This window comes from Mya arenaria, chromosome 3, assembly GCF_026914265.1.
Source record: "Mya arenaria isolate MELC-2E11 chromosome 3, ASM2691426v1".
In the NCBI taxonomy this organism is placed as follows: domain Eukaryota; kingdom Metazoa; phylum Mollusca; class Bivalvia; order Myida; family Myidae; genus Mya; species Mya arenaria.
In genome coordinates, this window is record NC_069124.1 from 34,887,654 (window position 1) to 34,911,528 (window position 23,875).

A 23,875-nucleotide genomic window follows, 5' to 3' on the forward strand; every position below is an offset into this window, starting at 1 on the left:
TCAGTTTCCACATGCTTGTAGCTGTCGTCAGTTTCCACATGCTTGTAGCTGCCGTCAGTTCCCACATGCTTGTTGCTGCCATCAGTCCCCACATGCTTGTAGCTGTCGTCAGTTCCCACATGTTTGTTGCTGCCGTCAGTTTCCACATGCTTGTAGCTGTCGTCAGTACCCACATGCTTGTTGCTGTCGTCAGTTCCCACATGCTTGTTGCTGCCATCTGTTCCCACATGTTTGTTGCTGCCGTCAGTTTCCACATGCTTGTAGCTGTCGTCAGTTCCCACATGCTTGTAGCTGCCGTCAGTTCCCACATGCTTGTAGCTGCCGTCAGTTCCCACATGCTTGTAGCTGTCGTCAGTTCCCACATGCTTGTAGCTGTCGTCAGTTTCCACATGCTTGTAGCTGCCGTCAGTTCCCACATGCTTGTTGCTGCCGTCAGTTCCCACATGCTTGTAGCTGCCGTCAGTTACCACATGCTTGTAGCTGTCGTCAGTTTCCACATGCTTGTAGCTGCCGTCAGTTCCCACATGCTTGTAGCTGCCGTCAGTTCCCACATGCTTGTAGCTGTCGTCAGTTTCCACATGCTTGTAGCTGCCGTCAGTTCCCACATGCTTGTAGCTGCCGTCAGTTCCCACATGCTTGTAGCTGCCGTCAGTTTCCACAAGTTTGTTGCTGCCATCTGTTCCCACATTCGATTGCTGCCGTCAGTTCCCACATGCTTGTAGCTGTCGTCAGTTCCCACATGCTTGTAGCTGTCGTCAGTTTCCACATGCTTGTTGCTGCCGTCAGTTCCCACATGCTTGTAGCTGCCGTCAGTTTTCACAAGTTTGTTGCTGCCATCTGTTCCCATATTCGATTGCTGCCGTCAGTTCCCACATGCTTGTAGCTGTCGTCAGTTCCCACATGCTTGTTGCTGCCGTCAGTTTCCACATGCTTGTAGCTGTCGTCAGTTCCCACATGCTTGTTGCTGTCGTCAGTTCCCACATGCTTGTTGCTGCCATCTGTTCCCACATGTTTGTTGCTGCCGTCAGTTTCCACATGCTTGTAGCTGTCGTCAGTTCCCACATGCTTGTAGCTGCCGTCAGTTCCCACATGTTTGTTGCTGCCATCAGTCCCCACATGCTTGTAGCTGTCGTCAGTTCCCACATGTTTGTTGCTGCCGTCAGTTTCCACATGCTTGTAGCTGTCGTCAGTACCCACATGCTTGTTGCTGTCGTCAGTTCCCACATGCTTGTTGCTGCCATCTGTTCCCACATGCTTGTAGCTGCCGTCAGTTTCCACATGCTTGTAGCTGTCGTCAGTTCCCACATGCTTGTAGCTGCCGTCAGTTCCCACATGCTTGTTGCTGCCGTCAGTTCCCACATGCTTGTAGCTGTCGTCAGTACCCACATGTTTGTTGCTGCCGTCAGTTTCCACATGCTTGTAGCTGCCGTCAGTTCCCACATGCTTGTTGCTGCCATCTGTTCCCACATGCTTGTAGCTGCCGTCAGTTACCATATGCCTGTAGCTGTCGTCAGTTCCCACATGCTTGTAGCTGCCGTCAGTTCCCACATGCTTGTAGCTGCCGTCAGTTCCCACATGCTTGTAGCTGTCGTCAGTTACCACATGCTTGTAGCTGCCGTCAGTTCCTACATGCTTGTAGCTGCCGTCAGTTCCCACATGCTTGTAGCTGCCGTCAGTTTTCACAAGTTTGTTGCTGCCATCTGTTCCCACATTCGATTGCTGCCGTCAGTTCCCACATGCTTGTAGCTGTCGTCCGTTTCCACATGCTTGTAGCTGTCGTCAGTTTCCACGTGCTTGTTGCTGCCGTCAGTTCCCACATGCTTGTAGCTGCCGTCAGTTTTCACAAGTTTGTTGCTGCCATCTGTTCCCACATTCGATTGCTGCCGTCATTTCCCACATGCTTGTAGCTGTCGTCAGTTTCCACATGCTTGTAGCTGTCGTCAGTTTCCACATGCTTGTTGCTGCCGTCAGTTCCCACATGCGTGTTGCTGCCGTCAGTTCCCACATGTTTGTTGCTACCCTCTGTTCCAACATGTATGTTGCTGTCATCAGTTCCCACATGTTTGTTGCTGCCGTCTGTTCACATGTGTTTGTTGCTGCCATCTGTTCCCAAGCACTTGTTGCTGCAATCTGTATGCTGGTGCACAATGATCATTTAATAAATGTAGCTATGATATAAGCATGTTGGGAATCCATCTGCATCATAATTGCAATTAAGAACCATTCATAAAAAATGAAGTGATAACTTTTCACCTAGATCTTAAATTAGGTCCTTCATGTGTGTCAAGTGCTCACATTCGTTTTTGCCCAATGATGACTGAATTATGTGAGATAAAACATGGATTATTTAAAATTCTAGTTTTATTGAATTTCGTATTATCTACTCGCCGGGATAAATACAAAGACCTTTTTTTCTGACAAAAACTGATGGTAGGCGCTGAAGGCTTCAACGATCAAAGGGCAAAATGCAGTTTGTGAAAGTGAAAATATTTTTACATTCAGTTACTAGTAATTTTCACAATCTGGGAAAATAGAGAAGACGTGATATACTTTTTAACGTATCCTGATGACTTCGTAATATTTTAGTATTATTCGTAAGGGCTTTATTAGTAGGGATAGACGAGCACAGGCGCGTAGGAGCTGGGGCCGCGGTCGCGGCCCCAATATTCTGGCTAGTAACGGCAATGGGGCCGCGAATATTTGTTACCGATTTTCTTATTATCGTATTTTAAATAAAGCTACGCGCATATAAAACAATGCCAGTCTGACATGATATTGGATATTGAATAAACAGGTCACCATGTCATAATTAAACCTGTGAACATCTAGCATATTGGTGTGTGAATGGCGTGAAAACAGGCGGCAGATTATTAAAGACGGGCAAGTGGAAGAAGAGGCAATAAGACAATAATTATTTGTATCGTTTTTGATGTTTCAAAAACTACAGTTGATTATGATAATTGCAATTACTCGTTAACATAGATTTGCCATTAAATAGCCAGCAATTGTATTTGTTCAAACGCGTCACATTTAAGTTTAAAATGGACGTTCCAAATCTGCCTAAGGTTTTAAATTTCCAAAGAGATCTTTTGGCACTAAAACACTGAACACGGTGCATTCAACTCGCAATAGTTCCAAAGTCATTCGTGGCTTCACCATGAAGAGGTAAACTTTGCTAATTTGTTATGAACATACATTGTGAGACTGCGCAAATATGAGTATTTAAAAGTAAATGATGCTGGCGTTTAGAATAATTTAAGATTGCGCGATAATTAATATGTCGCTGTTGCTCATAATGTTATTTAAACCGAAAAAAGGTTTAGATAAAACATGAAAATAAAACCTGAACTCACTGGAAATCGAGTCTTTCAATGCTTAAAATTGAAAAAAAAATCTCGACGGGAGGGGACACCCCTCCCCAGCCCACCCCTTCCACGGCCCCAATGTCAATTTCCTTCCTACGCGCCTGGAGCATAAAATAAAAACCAAAAACAATATTACAAACACGCATCACTTCGATACTGAAATATTTCAAATTGGGTAATTTTACTACCGATTTCATTGTAAACGTGTAGTATGCAATGTTGAGATGATTTCAAAACCGGCCATGCTTACTTAAATAGTTTGGCCTTCAGAATCGATTCGTGACGGTCACAATCCTTAAAAATAGTGATAAAAACCTGTCCATTTATTACATGAAAGGATATCACTGAAAGTCGGGCCATAGTTCACCCAATTGTACACTTTTTCTCTATTGTATATTTAGAATATGATTCCAAATTGAGCAGAAAATCATCATCTCCTTATCATTGACAACAATAAGTCTGACATGAACGCTCTGCTTATTGCATATAAAATGCATATATGCTATTTTATTAGCCTTTTTTTAGTTTTTTTTTTTTCAATTTGTCTAATATTATTTTATTTTTCAATTTGTAACTGTTTGTTGCTTGAATATGCATTTAATCTGGTTACGGCCAGATACCATTCTCATTCACCAGAGGTTTTATAATAATATCAATCTGCCTCATTTATATTACTTACTGGTAATCTCATATGCATATAAACTGTAGTGGACAGCACAAATAGCTAAGTTCATCTGTCGGGGATCGAACCCACGACCTATCGTTCTGCAGGAGGACACTCTTCCGTGTCGCTATAAAAGCTAGCATTATATAGCGAGACAATGTAAGTACCGTCTCCGTGGCCTAGTGGTTAAGTCTTCCAATGTCTGGATTTGACTGCGAATTGCCCTCACTTCTATCTCATGTCACTTATGACATTTAAACACAATTTAAGTCGTGATGGCGTCACGGCGGGGTCAAGCCATAATGCAGCCAATGGACGCGGGCAGACCTTGATAAACTCAAATAAACAAACAAACAAGACAGTTTAAGTGCAGCTATATTATAGTACATATATCGAATCGCCGATTATAACTGCATATATTGCAGATACATTTCCGTCGGTAGAACCCATCTGGTGTCTTAAGAATGGTTTTGAATACACTAGTGATGGACTTTAGAACATGCATGGGTGTTATCATACCTACCTACATTTGTACATTCCTGTCTGTGTTGAGCACTATTTGATATGCATTCCATGATTGGACAGTAATAAAAGTATTTCAAAATCTGTTTTATTTTGAAAATGGAACAATCTATACATGTATATTCTGTTTGTAAGTTCATAACATAAGCTAACGTATTTGTGTCTAAACTTGGTAAGCACAACTATTTTTACCATAGCCTGCACTTTCATTATTTATTGTTATAGGGTTGCGTCGTCTATTCACTTTTCCATTAGTTCTCAGAATTAGTGGACGTTTATCTGATTTAAGTTTTTAAGCCCAATATTTGAGCGTTCTTAAATGTAAATGTTAAACTTTAAAGGAACACATTTGACGCACCAGTTTGTACAGTAGTGCAACCGCGAACCTCTCGTCCCCACTGCTCCATGCATTCCCTTTTTTCTTACAATCCAGTTAATAGTCGCACTTTAATAGAATGGTTCTCGATTAGTGAACTGAAGGATACATAACTTGGTAAGCTGAATCTATAAACCAGTCTAGATCATGTCACAACGACCTGTCACAACTTCGAGCAACTGGTAAGTATTTTCCTCATTGTTCTAAAATGATTTAATGTCATTTTTGTTTCGACTGTTTAGCCAAACGATCAGTTTGTCTATCATCTTTCGCGTCGTTTCATTTTCATGGCAGCTTGTTTATTTTAGCATAATGAATCCGCTTACAAAGTACAACCAGGAAACTAAACTGACTCAATCAATGTGAGAGTAACTGTTGTCCAGCTACATACATGTACACTAATGAACTTTCATGATTACTATTTGTATTCTTTGACATTTTCATGTATCCCTGGAACGAGTCTATCAGAGTAATAAAATCCTCAAAAAACACTTTGAAGGGCATTTAGGTGAACTTAACTGTTGCCACCCGAATTTGTAAAGATTTTAAAGTAGACGGTGTAAATAGATAATGAACTGATATACTGTAGAGATAAAGATAACTGATTAAAGTGGGAAATTTAAAGTTATCATGTTATGCTTTTAATGCACCCAAAGGGTGGCATATAGTAATCTGAATGTCTGCACATCTCGATCTGTTCCAATCCTCTGTTTCCAATCAATAATTTGCAAACACTCACGGACCTCAAACTTGGTATTGGCAGCTTGGTCGTGACCAGCAGATGAACGCTATTGATTTTTTAGTAAGTGTGTCAAAGATCAAGGTCTTGGCCATGAGCTGAAAATCTGTTCCCAATCAATAATTGAAGAACATTTTTGCCCAGTGACCTCAAATTGGAACGCATGTTGCTCACGACAGGAAAATGAACCCTACTGAGGATAGTTGGTCAAAGGTCAATGTTGTGTTGAAATGAAAATCTGTTTACTATCAATAATGTGAAAACATCAGCAAATATTTGGTAATAATATGGATTGATTTTGATTTCTTTGTGAATCTTGCAGTATGAAGCTGAAGCGTTATATGGCGTATCTATGGGAAAATCAAAATGCAAACAAAACAGTTTTATAAGTGTTTTTAACACAAAGAAAGATCCACGTCAAGTTGAAGGGCAGTTTGATTTGAAACTGAACTTTTTAGTTGAAGATGTAGCAATTACATGAAAAGTAAATTGCAGTATAATTGCTCATAGATTTCTGTGATAAATAGTTACTAAACATAGCAAAATGAAAAAATACGCAATATGCCAAAACAAACAAGGGATGCCAAAACAAACAAGGGGTACCAAAATATTGAATAGTCATAGAGCAAAAACTATTGACTACATAGGAAGTCAGGTAATAATTTTTTATATAGCTTGCAAATTAATCACTAGTGCATTCTGATACCCTAGATAGGATTTAGACCAAAATTACCTGAAACTGTAACATGACTGTGTTTGTAATTACCGTACTCCATTTTGTTGCAGACTGAACATTGAACCATGCCCAAGCAGCCACGGACATCCACTAACAAGGGGAGAGGAAGCCCGAAGAATACTGATGTGCAAGCAGAAGTGCCTTGGGCTTCCGGGTTCAAACCTCCATCAGCAACTGTGGCCAGGAATGCGATTGGGTATGGGAAGCAGATACCTGATGAGTTTGATCCCGACTTGGTCAACAAAGATGGAAGTCGCTTTTTCCAGACAATCCCCATACCATGCTGTGTTGATGACTGGCTCTCTCAGTACAATGAAGAGGGACAGACATACAAACAATTCCTTTCAGATTGCCCCTGGTTTTCTACAAGAAAGAGGAAGTATATGTCCCAAGAGTTTTTGCCCTCAGGGTTAACTATTAAAGAAAAATATCCTGAGGGAAAAATCTATATAGTTCCCGTGGGAGATTTCGATGAAGATAGTTTAGTGTTGTTAGATAAAATGCTTAAGTATACTGAACTTTTTCTAGGTTTGCCTGTTGTGTCATTATCAAAGATCAAACTTGAGGTGAATTCTGGACAGGTATTTTGGATGGAACAACCTGACAATACTCAGACTAGTAATAGACGGTCAAGTAATAGATCAAAGAAACACCAGCTTAGCAGTCGTTACAACAAGGAAACTGATCATCTACAAGTCTGTGTGGATAGCAACCTCATGCAACTGAGGAAGGTGCTACCTAGAGATGCTATATGCATGATTGGGCTGACAATGTTAGACCTTTATGGTGAAGATTCTGACTTATTTGTTGCAGGGATGGCTGCTGGCAATCAGCGAGTTGCCATTTTCAGTCTGTATAGGTATGATCCCTGTCTCACCTTTTCCAAAGAAAATTGGTTTCAGATTGAAAGAGACTCTGAGGCAACAGAAGATGAAAGACACAGGATAATGTTGCAAAGAGGTTGCAAACTATTGGTCCATGAAATATGTCACTTGCTTGGAGTTGATCACTGTATTTTCTACGATTGTTGCATGAATGGCTCCGGTCATCTGCAGGAAGACTTCAGGCAGCCAATGCACCTGTGTCCTGTCGATCTACATAAGCTGCACACCCTGGTTGGCTTCAGTGTTGTTGAACGCTACAGGGCCCTGCAGGTGTTTTATAGTGAACATGGCCTCACTGAAGAGGAAAGGTGGATTAAACAACGGATAACTGCTATATGTGAATCTTCTGGCGAACAAACCTAGAAATGTGTTTTAAAGACATAGACAAGTCAAAACTGTTAAGATATTTAGAAGAAACTGTACACATGTTAAAACTCACATTCAATTCATGAATGTTTATTTTTAAAGGCCACATGACTTAGGCCAAGAAATAAGTGTTTGTGTACTATTTCACTGCCCTGAAAATAGGTTAGGAATATCGGGAGGTATTTTTTTTATTTTAAGATTAATTTGGGTCCAAATATCATTGTCACACTTGAAATCGGCGCCATTTGTTCTGGATTGAGTCCGATCAACATTACTTAAGCTCTGTAACAATTCGTTGAAGTGTCTTTCTGCAAAAGATGTATGCAAAAGGAGAAAAATAACAGTGAAAAAATACTTCTCTGATGGCAATAAAAACATGGGGGATGAAATATAATGTAAAAATGGAAAAAAAACACACACTATTTTGTGTGCAATCCGACCCTATTGAGCACCCCCTCCAAAATCCCACCCCGAACCCCCAAATGTTGTCATCTAATTGCAGTGCTCTTGGTTATGTTATGGATATGTGCATAGGTATCTGTTATGGGGCAGGACCCTTGGGTTGGTTACCCTCAGTCTACTTTCCTAGCTCTTTTCAGTTTTATTTACTTACATTTTGTTGTTGTGTGGAATTAAAGAGTTTGATATAGATAGATAGGCAGCTAGTTTATATGTGCATAGCTTGTTTGTTATTGTATAAGAGTTACTAGTATTTATCTGTTAGTGGAATGAAGCAATTGAAGCTGTTTTAATGGTGAAAATTATTATTTTTAGAAACTAACATTCAATTTATTATGAATTGGTTTCCAGTATTTATTTCAGATAATTATACATCCATCATGAGTATTTAAAAAGATAAATAATGAAACATATATAGTAAATTCAGATATGATAAAGAGTAATGCTAACATTGAAATAGTGTTTTACTGAATTGAGAAATAACCAAACTAATTTTTTTCTGAGTCTGTTTTTTGTTTATCATAAATTGTAGATAATTAGCACCATAATCAGACTAATCACCTTTTAAAATATATTGTAAAAGATATGTTTCACCTATGCACCTATCTCTGTCATTCTATTTTTTTTATTTTTGCATATGGAGTCCTATCATTTTTGCGTTTTTTATGTATGTGTAAATCTTTAGAAATACTTTTGCGCTTCTGTTTGTTTTTCAAATTTTCTTTTATAAAGCTAATTGTTGTCATCATTTCTTTACCACATGTAGAAGTGTTTTATTTGTTCATATTTGTTTTATGCATAAACATATATCATTTATGTATGGGGCACATCACTTTTATCAGACCTTAAGCCAATCTTCACGGTAACCTGTACGTACCAACACCAGGACAGGGCACATTCAAAATTTAACTACATGTATTTGGATAAGCAGGTGAAATGCCAGCAAAAATCAAGATCATAAGAATGCTTTATTAAGATTGTACAAGGTTTTGTTTCTAAAATAAAGTGATTTAAAATAGTTTTTGTAGCAATAGCAATAATCCTACCAACTTCATTGAATTATTTGATATTGGATGGTGAAGAACAATACAAAATGAATATAGGTTACCCACATTGTTTAAAGTTACTAAGAAAACATTGCTGGAAAAAAAAACATGATGTTTTCCAGGTGTACGGGCAAGTTAGAGTGGCTTAGGGCAAGTTCATTTTGACATCTTCCTGCCAAAGCGGGCAACATGGTTAAAATATTACTTTTAAGATTTGTGTACCCAGGAAGTAGTATTTATATTGTCAAAAATAACCTTCTACATTACAGGCAAACATGCCATCAACTAAATGCAATTTAAAGCATATTTGTTTAAGGATGCTAACATAGATATGTTTTTAATACTTGTTCTTTTCATGATGTGAGAATGATTTTATGCTGCTTCATCTAAACTTTAGTGATATTGTTTTCATGAGGGTTTTACTTTTACAGTATTTTATTTATGTTTATTCAATCCGTCATGCTTCTTTGCAATCTATTGCAGTGATATCATTTTAATATTTTACATATTTTCATATACATTGATATGTTTCTATCTATTCAGAGTCACTTTGACCAAGTGTATCTTACATAGTGACAATATTTCTAAATTAAACTGTGTTATTATGTTGGTTTGATTTCTTTTCTTATTGATTGCTTATACTGGTCTAATTCTGATGTCGAACTTCAAAACATACCAGTTTGGGTATTTAAGCTATTAAAGAGGCTAGGCACCAGATGGTCAAAAATTCAGCAAATATAGTATTTCCTCAAAACAAGCCTAGAATTGTCAATTTGAGCTAGTAGGAGTCCGACAATACATCATTTTACATAATTAAAATATTAAACGCACAATCATGTTGCTTTCTTATCTGTGTTTCCCCGTTCGAAAAATGGCGCATAATAGTTTCCCAGTTTAAATCGTATCTGGTTATGAGTACAGATAAACCCAGACAACCCCAGTAAATTTCGAATTGGAAAAATGTGCAAAAACTGCGAAAGATGCATGTGTCGCAAGCATTCCGTTAATTCTTGCAATCGTATCCTCTGGTGTCTATCGGGAGTATCCCCTTTACACACCAGTCTTTAAAGCTCTTGGACATTTGTCAAAGTAATTGTTCGAAAGCAATAAACATGCACTGAATTGAAATACTAGACCCAGCAAAAGTCCTTGCTGAAGGTTATGGTCCCATTCCTTTACACCAATGTTACTTGTTAACTCGTCAAGACCTGTGTTTGACCTTAACAGATCAAATAGTTGTTCAAGGTTACATTCATTAACGCCATAAAAGTCTGCTGTTCACAATGTATTCAGTGTGTTTGAACACGTCTATAAGATATATTCTAGACCTTAAAATAGGGTTGAAGCATGGGATAGTGTCCATTTTCGCACAACAAAACAACAACTGAAGTGCTGACTAGAATAAAACCCTTTTTTAGCCTGACTTGGATCGAAACAAAAATACATCGTCCTAATCATGGCGGGATTTGACATTTGGAAAGATCAGAGTTATGTGGATTAGTATTATGACTGCAATGGATGTTCTTGTCAAATATGCGCCAACAAGCTTTCGAACATGGTCAGGTCTTATTCCAGTATATACCAGGTACACAAAGTAACTTAAAATATGTTTTAATGGAAGCTCATCCCGCTGGCCAAAGTCACATTAAGTGATGTCAAGATCAAATTTCACTTTTGCAACATACAGACCGCACATTTAAATATAGTTTGTGTGTGTCCATGTCTAAATGTATCGCTGTTATGTAAACATCAAGTAAATGTTTCTCAATGTCATAAGAGCAGGCCCGATCCCAGGGGTAATATAATGGACACTCTTGCATGTAAAAAGGGAGGCATTACCGGTACATACCAGATCAAACTACATGTACTTAAGCGCATTTGAATGGTTATATATTCCAACAGCTAATGGCACGTTTGTAAATGAAGTCAAGTCAAGCGTCAACGTGTTTTTACCCATATGTTTTTATATAACTACTACGATAATTAATGGAGAGGGTACGAAAGATAACTTGTTTGTGCTGCTTCTTTTTGTGCATCATGCCATCTAAGTATGTGAGCAATGTACACTGCTATAATGACATGTGCGACAGCACTAGGAACGTGATTGATGCGAGTAACAGTGAACCTACACGTTCAAGTTTTAAGTGTCCTTTCATAAGCACCTTTTAAACGCAACCGCATTTCAAGTTAACATGTACATGTATAGGTGTTAACATGTACATGTATAAGTGTTAACTTGTACACCTGAATATTTGGAAACCTCTTTGTAATATGGAGAAACTAAAAAGTACCCTGGCACCCGAATATTTAGGCTAATATAGTAAAAAAATACAAAGAATACACCACCATACCCATTTTAGACTTATTTTAAAATTAGCCAATAGGTTCTGAGGGATGGATGCCTCCCTACATGTAATCCACCATGACATGTTTAAGAGTTTATATTTTTCGATTCTTGAGGGAGGGCCGTACGTACGACGCTGCGGACCTATCTACGTTAAATATGGAATCCGCCCCTGCCTACTGTATACAAAGCGTTACAAATTTATTTTCTACAGTTATAGTATCGGTTGTAACAGTAGACTTGTTAGGGGAGGTTACTGCGCATGACATTTAAGTATTTAATAACCCACGCAATCCGGTAATTCGATGCACCATGATAATGATGGTAGTCTGTAACCGAAAAAAGCAGCCAAGATAATTAGATTTGGAAGAAGGTAAAAATAATGTCGTTTGTATATGACATAGCCACGAACATAGTGTTGATTAAGTTCAAATTTGTTACTGCAATGAATTTGCACGAAAACAACATTCATGACATACAGTAACTAAGTTCAAAGATTATTTTCAATGTTATTGTCTGTTCAAAGTGAAACTGAAAGTAGCATACAAAAGGTATGCCAAAACTGCAATGTTTAATGTGTCTCAAAACTGCAAATTTAAAGTATTTTGTTGATTTTTTTTTATTATCTATAAAATCATTTTAGATAGAAGTCACGTAGGTAACACATCGATTTGAATTAATTTATCAACCCTTTTGTTTATATCATCTAAGGATTGTAGCATTATGTTCTGTAGTACATTGAATCTGTGAGTAGCAGTTATTGGTACCAAATGTTCATTAACATTAGTTTGACATAGCCTTTATAAACAGCCGTTTCAGAGTCTTGAACCATGCCTCCACCCTAGTCCAAATAATTGTACGTTGACAGATTTTTTTACGATTTTTGATAGGGAAGAATCCCTAATTACACGTCTATTATTTTAGACTAGCCCCCACCCCCAGGTCTTGGGAAAAGCAGGGACTTACTTTTAGTCTAGCCAAGCCCGTGTAAAATATCTGTCCTGCGAGGACGAACTAATGGTCAAATCCCTGCCAAATGCCCCTGCACCCCAGGGTTCCTGGGCTCATTCCCCGCTATATTTGACGCGAAGACAAAACCAGCACATTCACCAGTCACTGCGTGGCCACCGGAAAGGTAAAAACACGGCCCATTTCCCCGGGTAACCCCGGTATACCCCGGGACCTTGAGGGGGGGGGGGCATGGTTAAAATTGACTGGTGCATAAGGGGAACGTCATGAATGTCCAAATGTTAAAAAAAATTGTAAACGCTCATTATTGCGGTTATAGTTTGATAAAACAAAACAACTGTAATATTGTAGTGTTATTTTGTGATTTAAAGTGATATATATGTACTGAACCTTGAACCCGAATATGGTTTCCTGCGCCCTGTATATCCCATATTGGGTCACATACTAGCCTGTTCGGTATATATCACTATTTTAATTGATAAATGTTTCCTCTATTCATTGCAATTGAAAAAAATACGCCATTTTGGAAATTGTAAATTTTGGAATAATAAAAAGGTAAGTGACCCAATGTGGAAAAATATGGGGTCAGGGCGTGACCAGTCCATGACCAGTGGCATTCCGTCATTCATGTTGGAGGGGTGATATAGATATAGGCCCTTTCTCTTCTGTCTGACTTAAATAAGACTTGGTACATGTCGCAAAAAATAATCTGTATGTTAAATTGTAAATTCTGCTACTTTGTCACTCTTAGCAGATGCAAATAAATTATCTATGTAGCAGCTGTGAAACAGCTTTTAAAATATTCATTACATTAGAGAGTTGAGGAAAAAATTGGATTATATTATATTAAGAACATGAATGGCAAATTATTTTTTTTTCAACTTTGTAAAGCACAAGTAATTATTGATTAAACTGTAGTTTGCAAGAACAATATGTAGCTTATGTTTACCTTTATCATGTGTCACCCAATAATTCCTAGAGAAGTTCAAATGCTTAGTGACTTCCACAAAGGCTGACATATACCATTATTGTTTCTATTTGCAGGAAAATACATGTAGATGAACAAAAGGTGTCTGGCAGTAACCTGCCTTTGCATTGACAGCAAGGCCATACACAGATTATCAGCTGTCTGAAAGTTACCTGCTCTTGTGTTGACAGCAAGGTGATACACAGCCTATCAGGTACATATACATAGTGACCTACAATGTGCAAAATGTTCATTCTATGGAAGAGACTTTAATTCTGACACATGTATCTTTCAAGTTTCTGGACAAGTGTGAGGTTTAGTACTCCTAAGCTATACATGTAGTTTAAACCCAAGTGAACTCCTGTTACACTAACCATTCTGAGTCTGTGACCCCCAACATGTATTGATAACAATATTGATGCATGCGTGGTCTGTCTGTGTTGGTGGTAAGTATTGAATCTCTGGTTCAGTGTCTGCTAGGCCTTGACATTGTGCCTTTAAACAAGATCTTTGTCAAGTCTTTGGTCACTAGGGGGCGCATCCTATGTGAGCTCCCCTACCCCCCTAAAATCACCCAAATTCAATTTATATGGCAGTATTGGAGAAAAAGGTAACAAAATATGCTCAAAATGCACCAGTTTGTACTTATACCCCCTGCCAACATTTTAACCCATTAAATTTCGGTTATGACAGAGAGGCAAATGTCAAAATGTTGTGCCCCTAAGTTATGACCCCCCAAATGTCAGTTCCAAGATCCGCCCCAGTTTGTAACTGGGATAGTCCATGTTGTTTCCAGTGTATTTTATCAAGTGTTTTACTTTGTTTATTTGACAAAGTTTAATGACACTCAAAAAGGGAACTGGATCCTGATTCCACTGTATGCAGATACATGCACGTGTGTTTGTCCTTTGATCTCTGGGTCCACAATTGTATAAATGAGAGTCAACAATTTTTTTTGTTACATACAACTATATAAATGATTCCTCCGTTGAGGAATTGATATGTGTTTCAATTTCAATAATGCATTTTCCCCAATTGCTATTGTTATAATAATGGCCTTTGGTATCATTTATCGTAGTTGCATAACTGTAAAGTAGAATTCAATTGATAAAATATTTTATTTGATTCCTCCATCGAGCAGTTGACTTGTGTTTCAAATGCAATAGTGCATTATCCTCGTAGTAGTGGCCTTTGGTATCATTTATCGCAGTTGTGTAACTGAGAAGAAATTAATTGATTAAACATTTTTTTCTTCTCTCACTTGATAGCCATCATGGCCATGGAGACCCCGAGGGAGAAGTTCTACTTCACCAACACCATGCTCTGTCTCCTCAAGGTAGTTGAAGGCATGGAAACCACAGTGGAACTACATGGGGAGAAGGAGGTGACAGGGAGAGTAGTGCATGTGGATGGATACATGAACATTACCATGCATCACGTGACAATCAAGTACCCAAGGGGTAGTAAGAAGTTTGATGAGTTCTTTGTCAATGGAAGACAGGTCAGGTATGTGCATATACCAGATACAGTGGACATTAAGAAAGCGATGGAGGCTGAGATTATGAAGAGGAATTATAATGTTGCATCTGAGAGAGTTAAGCAGGAAATTAAAGATGCTGCATGGAAGAAGATGATGAATAAAGAGAAACAAAGAAAACATCAGAAGAAGATACCCTCAGGGGGTAGGGCATCAGGAAAATGAAAATATAACCTCATATCATTGTCAATCATGTTTTTGTTATGCATGCTTTTTGTTTAAATGTTGATTAATATTTTAATGATAAAGTGACATACATTGCAAAAGGACAATGTTTTTTTTAAGATGAGTGTATCATAAATGAGTGAAGTAGTTGATTTGCGCACAAATATTAGCCTGTTTACCATCAATGTTAACATGTTGACATACACTGATGTTAATGTTAATGTTCACAGATATTCTTAACATTGTAGATTTTAAGCATTTTTGAAATCTGCAGTAATTATCATATTGAGCAATTATAATAAAAATTCTTCAATCCGAGGTTAACCATTCTAGTTATGCGCCCCTTCGAAGAAGAGGGGGTATATTGCTTTGCATATGTCGGTCAGTCACTCGGTCTATACTTAGGTTGGTCAGTCGTTCCATCGGTAGACCAAAGCTTGTCTGAGTGATAACAATACCTGGACCTGTGGTCATCAAGGTTGGGCCTCACCAGTAGATGACCCCAAATGATTTAAGGGGTCATCAGATTAAAGGTCAAGGTCACAGTGAGCTTTAACGGGAAAAGGTTGTCAAAGCTTGTCCAAGTGATAACTTAACAATGGCTGGACTTATGGTCATCAAACTTGACATAGAGGCTGGTCCTGGCCAGTAGATGACCCCTATTGATTTTAAGGGTCATCGGGTCAAAGGTCAAGGTCACAGTGATCTTGAATGCTAAAGGTTGTCCAAGTTATAACTCGAAAAAGTCTGCACCCATAGCCCTCGAACTTGACTTGGAGGTTGGGCCTGACCAATGGATGACCCCTTTTGATTTTAGTGGTCATTGGATCAAAGGTCAAGTTCACAGTGACTTGAAACGTGAAAAGTTTGACAAAGCTTCTCCGAGTGATTACTCAACAATGCCTGGACCTTTGGTCATCAAATTTTACATGGATGCTGAGCCTAACCAGTAGAAGACCCCATTGATTTTAGGGGTCATCGGGTCAAGGTCAAGTTCACAGTGACATAGAATGCGAAAAAGTTGTCCTAGTGATGACTCGTCAATGCTTGCACCCATGGCACTCAAACTTATTTAAGAGGTTGGACCTGGCCAGTAGATGACCCCTATTGATTTTAGGGGTCATCAGGTCAAAGGTCAAGGTCATAGTGAACACAAAAAGCTTGTCTGTTTGATAACTTGTCAATGCCTGCATCTATGGACCTCAAACTTGACATTTAGGTTGGGGGTGACCAATAGATGACCCGTATGAATTTTGAGGTCATAGAGATAAAGGTCAAGGTCACAACTCATGTAGGTCATTAAAATATAAGTCATATTTACGTATTCCCTGCTGCTTAGAGGATACATGTTTATCTGCAATTATCGATCATCATCTGAACATGATTAAAAACTGTACCTATTATATCATCATACTTTGAATGGTCATAATCTTTAAACTGCCTCAATGGCATCCAATGTTAATGACAAATTAGCTGTCTTTTCGGTCCATGTATATTTAATTCCATTGTCCAAATATTTCTGACAACATGGCACTCAGGGGTGCATAATATTTGACAAACATCTCTTGTTTTTATATTAAGATTAAGTTAGGTCTAAAATTTCTAAATATCATTGTCACACTTAAAATCGGTGCCATTTGATCTGGTTTGACGTTATTGTTGGTTGTGTGATGCATAACACTTCAGAATGTGAATGGCAAAAAATATCAAGATCGATTACCAGCCATGTTGAATGAGTCACTCGACAGTTATCGCCCTTTAAATATAGAAACTCACCAAAGTTGGTTCTGTCCGATCAACTTATATAGAAGACTTTGTATAAACATCACCATTTTCAGTCATATTGTGTATGGGCATATCTCAGACATGTTTGATAACCAGCCGTATCGCTTGAGCTATCGCCCTTTCATTAAAGATTAAAATCGGTCTTGTCCGATCAATGTCATTAGAAACCTCAGTCCAATCGTCACTAAATTGGGTCAGAATATTTATGGGCATAATATCTGGGACAAGTTCGATAACCAGACATGTCGCCTCAGTCACTCCAGAGTCATGGCCCTTGAATTGCCAAAACCCGTATTTTAGTGTGGGCTCTCTAAATTTGGCTTAACATACAACCACTTGTCATCAAATTTGGTGCCCTAAAATAAGTCTGGGCGTATTTTGAGACAGTTGGCGATCCTGTTAATAAACTTTTAAATCACATTAGACTTAGTACAAAGTTATCAATGTGACGTATTTTGACCAAACTGTGCCCGTCTTCAGCTTATGCTTTTGGACACCAGCGTGAACATTTCTTATGAGTTTATAGTTAATATATCCGTAAAATATACGTTAGTTGAGAATATAAGTCCAGTAAGTTTTTAAAACGGGTACATCATCGTACATGCAAGAAGCGCATGTCTTGTTAGCACATTATACTATGACATTGTATTTTCCATTGTTATATCATGAAGCTTGCTAAGAATGGTTGTGTTCTCAAATACTAGGTCAAGGTCGAAAATGGGTAGTGTTAAATTGAAAACTAGGTCACCAACAATTTTGCTAACTCCAATGAGGTCATATTTACTACCGATGTAGTTTAAATTGTGGTCAGAATCCTGCTTGATGTTAGTTTTTGGTCAGTTTCTGATATGTTTCTGATATGTTTCGAGCCCGAGTGTCAGGTCAACAATTATGTTACTAAGTCAAACTATGAGAAACTATGAGAAACTATGAGAAAACTCTAGAAATATGCTAGATTTTGAACATTCAGGCCAAGCTTAAAAATGGGTTATGTTGGATCTTCGGTAGGTAAAAAGGTCAATTGTTCTAAACTCCGTGTAAACTCATATTGCAGCCTTTTCTACCACATGAAATTTAGTAGGAATGTTGTCGTTTGGTGACAACTATTGGTTCGCTTCGATACCTGAGCGATATATAGGACTATCACGGTCATCTTACTTGGTGTGTTTGGCAAAGCTTGGTGGAATGGCAACACTAATATGCGGGTATTATTGTGTGTTTCACATACGATTGAACCAAAATGCTTGGTGAGAAAGAAAGATGTGTTTCAAAATGGCATGTTTGCTGTGATTTGTGTTGAACCTCATGTCGCTTAATATGTTTTTTTATTAAAGTGATTATAGTTCCCCACCGGTTTCACCGGAAGGACTTAAGGTTTACCCTCCGTCCGTCCACAAAAATCTCGGTCCTGTGATTACTCAAAAAGTATCAAAGCTAGGTAATGAAACTGACTATGTGGAGAGAGGGCAATATTGAGATTATGCACGTTAGTTTACTTTTTTGTCAGATAAAATTATGCAGAGTTATGGCCCTCGACTTATTAAAAATATAGCTGTTGATGGTAAAAAATTCTGGGTCCTGGGATAACTAAAAAAGTATCCAAACTAGGTTAATGAAACTTAGTATGTGGAAAGAGGGCAATATGGAGATTATGCACATTAGTTTATTTTTTCGTCAGACAAGGTAACGAAGGTTATTGCCCTTGACATTAAAAGTCAACTTGGTCCTGTGATACCTCAAAAAGTATCAAAGCTAGGTTCATGAAACTCAGTATGTGGATAGAGGACAATACGTCAAAACTAGACACGGGTGATCTGGAAGGTTTTACGGCTAAAACTGTTGCATTTTTATGGATAAAGTTTACTGTAAATGTCATTAGTTCACTATCATATGGGCTGAGGTAACTTAAACAACTTTGATTTATTGGTAGGATTTGTTAAAGTGTTCATGGAGATTCTCATCAGACACGCTCATCATTTTTCACAAGGCTTTAAACCGGTAGGGAACACTTGGCGCCCACTGCGCGGCGCTCTTGTTATTTTGGGGGATTAAACGCAAATGTTTAAAAAGTAAGACGAAGGATGTTTAGACAGGAACTTTCTTAAAAGTAAATTTAGCTGGTAAAATGGTTTCAGCAAATGTTTTTAAAAGGAGTTGACACTTTGTAAATAATATTTAATTTAACGAAACTATTCATCATATTTCCTTGTTTGTGACTTTCGTAATCAATATCAACATTATCGTTTTCCATAGAAATATTATACAATTGATTAAAAAAAATATATAACGGTTTCAGCTAAGAGGTTTGGTCATGTCGGAAAATAGCTCATAGAGCTTATGTTTCTTGCTCTCATATACCCGAAATTAAAGAAAGATTCTTGTATCTTGTATCTTGATTAGAAACGATATAAATCATGCGATTTTCATTGCAAACTGTTGAAATAAACCGAAATTAACGACAATCTTGGTGCTACTTATGAAACACACAGTAATTGTATATATCCATTCTAATGGTGAGCTTCATTATACAGTTAATGTTACAAGCATCTTATGCATAACGGAATTATGTAATTCGACCCAGTAACCATTAAGGCCTGGCCCGATATGCGTTAATAAACTACTCTGCTCTGTGGACAAACTTATCAAGGCGATGAGCAAATTATGGTTTGCAGCGACTGGAATTAAACGTCTTCATGTTGTAAGACACGCTATGGTCCAGACTGTCTGGCAGACGATGCTGCGGCATATCGAGGCATACTCCAGAACGCCCAGGCGTACGCATCTACTTTGGTTCCCCCGAAATTGCAAATGCTTGATTCTCGAGACCAGGGGCCATGATTACGAAAAGTCTCCAGTCCAAGTTTAGACTCAGACTCAGAAAAGCATTTTTATAAAGGAAAAAAAAAACAATCATATTTATTGTATTTCTTTGACAAAAAAGTATGAAAATAATAGAAAAAAACACACATCCAAATAGTAATATATTTCAGCAAATTTTACCATCAATGCTGTGATAGAAGGAAATAACAATGAAATGAAGTTTTACCATAAAATGAGTCTGAACTCAGACTTGAGACTGTTCGTAATCACTGCTCCAGGGCTTAAAAAATAAAAGGATAAAGTTTGTATGTACATATAACTTTTTACTGGTGAAAGTTTGTTGTAATTCGACTGAATATTTGCGTTGAAAAGCTAGAAATTTCATTTCTATATAGTATAACTGCCGCAAGATAACCTGTTATTTCAAGTGAAACACTTCATTTTCGCGATAGCTATCTAGCTATCTCGTAGTTAATATTCGCGAAACGTTTTTGGTAAGATAGATGTCATTAGACTAAAAACAGGCTTAAAAGTGCCCAGAACTGCCACCTGGTTATCGGGATATCTTACGGCAGTTATATGCTACCTAATATTTATTCCAAAACAATCCACTCCAACCTCGTATAACGCACTTAAGACTAAACTAATGCAAGACCTTGTTGTTCGAAAAAAATTGGAGTTTGTTAGTGGGAGTCACTTAGTTTAAAATTCAACCAGTGCTGCTGTAGGAATATTCCACGAAATATTTATTTACATGTTTTCTATAAAAACCTTTTGTATGAACAATGATACAATCATTATCATACAGCATGAACTCGTAGTTTTATGTCGCATAGCTGTCTTTGAATGATTGAGAAGCTGGCACTGTTGCTCCGGCTGGATCCATTCGTTTTTGCAGGAGTTGTCTATACCTGGTCGTTGAGCTTCTGAAGTTGTTTTATGTTAATGATAGATCTATGCATGTATTCAAAATTTGTGAGGATATTCGATGTTCGTCTTAAAAACATAAAGCTTCTTTGACAAATAAAGCAACTTAAATAAGTTTTCGCAACAACGCACTACTTCTGCAATGTTCATACAAGTATACATTACGGTGTATACGTGCATACTTTGACTAGAGTTTACATTACCTGTTATTATACTCATCACAGCTATGTTTATAATCACTAATTAAATCGTTAGCTCAAATAACAATGTGGACCCGTTATAAGATGAAAAAATAAAATATAAAACTTAAAAACAAAAGCATCCATATATAATTATGTTAGATACGTTTTCCTTGTTTATTGTGTTAATTTGTTCTATATTGCTCAATGTTAGAGCACTTTACAAGTTGTAAATATATTTGCATATCTTCTGTATAGGAGGAAATAAAGATTTGATTGATTGATTGATTGTCTTCTGTATCGCTTGAGTTATTGCTGAAGCAAATTCGATGCGAAAACGGTTATACCCATTTGAATTTATTATATTGTTGTTGTTTTTTAATCTGTAATGTGTGACTCTGTTATTGTGACGTCATGTTTCTCTCGTTGGATGTATGTTTGTCTTGTCCCTGTGGTTTCCATTGTATTAACAACACTGGCCAAACAATTGAAATTGCAGTGAATTGGATAGGAATTATATTTGCACCTAGAACATGCGGAACACAACACAGCCGTGCTCACGCTAATAGTTCATAGATCTCTATTGCAAATATAAGAGTGCATCGTCAGTAACCACGGTATATTTTCCGTTACACTTCATAATGATAGCGTAGTAATGTATCAGGGGTATCCGACGAAAATCATATGAGTGCAGACACTGCAAATTGTATTTTATGGTTATTACTTAAATGGCCGGAGTTTATACGAGTGGTTCAATTGTAGCTACACCCTAAACCTTATTGTAAAGTAGGCTGTATATATAGCTGTTGTTGATTATCTTCAGCTGTATTTTATTTGTGCCCCATTCTTCAAACGGGTAATAGATAGCACATTAATTCAATAAAGCAGTGGTGAAAACTATTAAAATACACACTACTTTCATTACTTTTCACAGCAGCCTAAAGATTTAATGTTAAATTTATAATATATGAGACCATTGAGATCTAAAAACTAGATACACTCTTCAATAACCCATTGGTATGTTGATGTAAATGAAATACACGTACATGATGCGGCATTGATGTCAAAAATCATAGCTAATAATCAACCTGCGGAAGTCGCTACAAAAAAGTGCTCTGCACCTTATTTCTGGTAAGACCATACGAAATTCTTTAAACGAAAAAAAAAATCAACCCGGATTATACAATAGTAAGTGGCAGTGTTTATTTAGTATTTCTAAACATATGACCGTGAAATATATAATAAAATTGTTATGGAACACACTCTTTTAGTCCGTTTTAAGCTTTGCTTTATTTCACCTTTCCTACAACATGTATAATCTACACATCTTCTGCTCTCGTACTAAGACGCTTAACTTTCATTGATTTTAATAATTGACCGCTGGCTAGAGCAATTAATATAATTAAGACACAAACTATCATGGGTGCACTGCACAAAGAATTGGTTGAGTAGCATGCCTCTTCCATCAGTTCGTCTCATTGGTGTACACTTATTTTTAATTTTATTTCCTTCAGCGTTAATTCTACACACGAAAAGGCAAATGTTTCTTACTAAGTTTAATGTAGTGTATTCATAATCATTTATATAGTAAAATCTAGTGACAATTATAAGCCAATTGTATACAACTAGTTAGTCAAAGTTAGCAAAGATTTGTTTTGATTGGTAAATGTTTACCCGATGATTTCTCGTAAGTTCGTAACCAATCAAATATTTAAAATGAGCAAACCTGTGGACACCTTATCAAAGTTTTATACAATTTGGCTTCTTCTGTTCGTATTTTCGCTAACGACTTACATATCTGTCCTTTCTGTTAGCTTGCCCAAATAACGAACACGACGAGCCTATCTTTCCGTCATTTCATCATGTCCATCGTTGTTAAATTCATTTGCCATTATCATATGGTGGAAATCACTTAAACTGAATCGTTCATTAAATTTTAATGACATTGTTGTTTTTTTCAACTTTCCGTTTCATTGCCAAGTGAGTCTTTTCTTTAGCTATAATACACAAATAGTTCAGACCACCTGTGGTTCAGACAGGGTTATGTATTGGATATGTGTATGCAACACATTTATCACTTTGCGACCGATGCCTAAATCATGGTTACCAAGAAAACTGCATGTCATCAATAAGATTTTCGGTCAGAGAAGGAGAAAACAGGCAGAATGTGTAAGATTCATTTGAAATAAGAATCGTAGGATATAATGGCTGATAAGATTTTTAAACGTTCCAAGCATCGTCATTGAAATCATTTTCGTAGTTGACTTCATGGTCAATAATCTGGTTATAACTTAACCCGTATATATATGTGTTCACATCCAATCTTATTTTGTGATACACACATGTATATAGAAACAATCAACCAATACCTTCCCTGCAAATTTGGGTGTAAATATTAAAAGTGCGTTTTATTCTGAATCAACCTTTGCATAGGAAACTACTAGCAGCGTTTTGGCGTTAGGACATTCAGCTCATCAATAAAATCAACTGAATATGTGTGACTATATCCGGTTGACATCTGCTCCAATTGAGTAATGCGTGATACACAATGATTTCAGTCATTTCTTAGAAGTCATGCTCTATCGTCATCGTCGGTGTCGTATGCGTGTTTATAAAAAACAAAATCAAAACTGCAACAGAAATTAGTATCAAACCTGACACTTGTTTCATTGATAGAAAACATAACAAAATAATGAAAACAACATGGACAAGCCTAGTAGCATAAAATGTTCACAAAGTCCTACACTTCTCGCAAATCTTATTTATTGTAGTGTGTTATACTGGCGTTGACACCATCCACAGAAAACCATCCCCTATCCCAGCATTGTCCAGACTCTTATCTTTGCGCGCGTCTCTGTTGGTTTCTTTTCTGGTGTGTTCTTATTCCTTGGTGTTTCTGCACATATGATACGGCAATTTTTTTTTTTATCTCAAAACGTTAGTTCTGCAACATCTATATGTGCCCACCTTGCAGTATGAGCTAGCTGTTATTGCTTTGTGTTTTCCACTAAACGTTAGTTCTACG

General features: G+C 37.4%; 2 protein-coding genes and 1 long non-coding RNA gene across 3 annotated transcripts; all 3 read left to right on the forward strand.

The window, feature by feature from the left end:
• Positions 1–5,076: 5,076 nt before the first annotated feature.
• LOC128225594 (archaemetzincin-2-like) lies at positions 5,077–9,766 on the forward strand. The gene is made up of 2 exons (XM_052935482.1): positions 5,077–5,109; positions 6,453–9,766. Exon 2 carries the CDS (start codon positions 6,468–6,470, stop codon positions 7,647–7,649), a length of 1,182 nt encoding a protein of 393 aa, XP_052791442.1. The 5' UTR covers positions 5,077–5,109; positions 6,453–6,467; the 3' UTR covers positions 7,650–9,766.
• A 2,062-nt stretch (positions 9,767–11,828) lies between these two features.
• On the forward strand, positions 11,829–14,717 carry LOC128228507 (uncharacterized). Its single transcript, XR_008259932.1, has 3 exons — positions 11,829–11,874; positions 13,515–13,651; positions 14,706–14,717. It is a non-coding gene; the product is annotated as an uncharacterized LOC128228507 (long non-coding RNA).
• On the forward strand, positions 14,717–19,762 carry LOC128225980 (U7 snRNA-associated Sm-like protein LSm10). The gene is made up of 2 exons (XM_052935873.1): positions 14,717–15,119; positions 19,644–19,762. The coding sequence occupies exons 1-2, from the start codon at positions 14,717–14,719 to the stop codon at positions 19,760–19,762; spliced, it is 522 nt and encodes a 173-aa protein (XP_052791833.1).
• Positions 19,763–23,875: the final 4,113 nt, after the last annotated feature.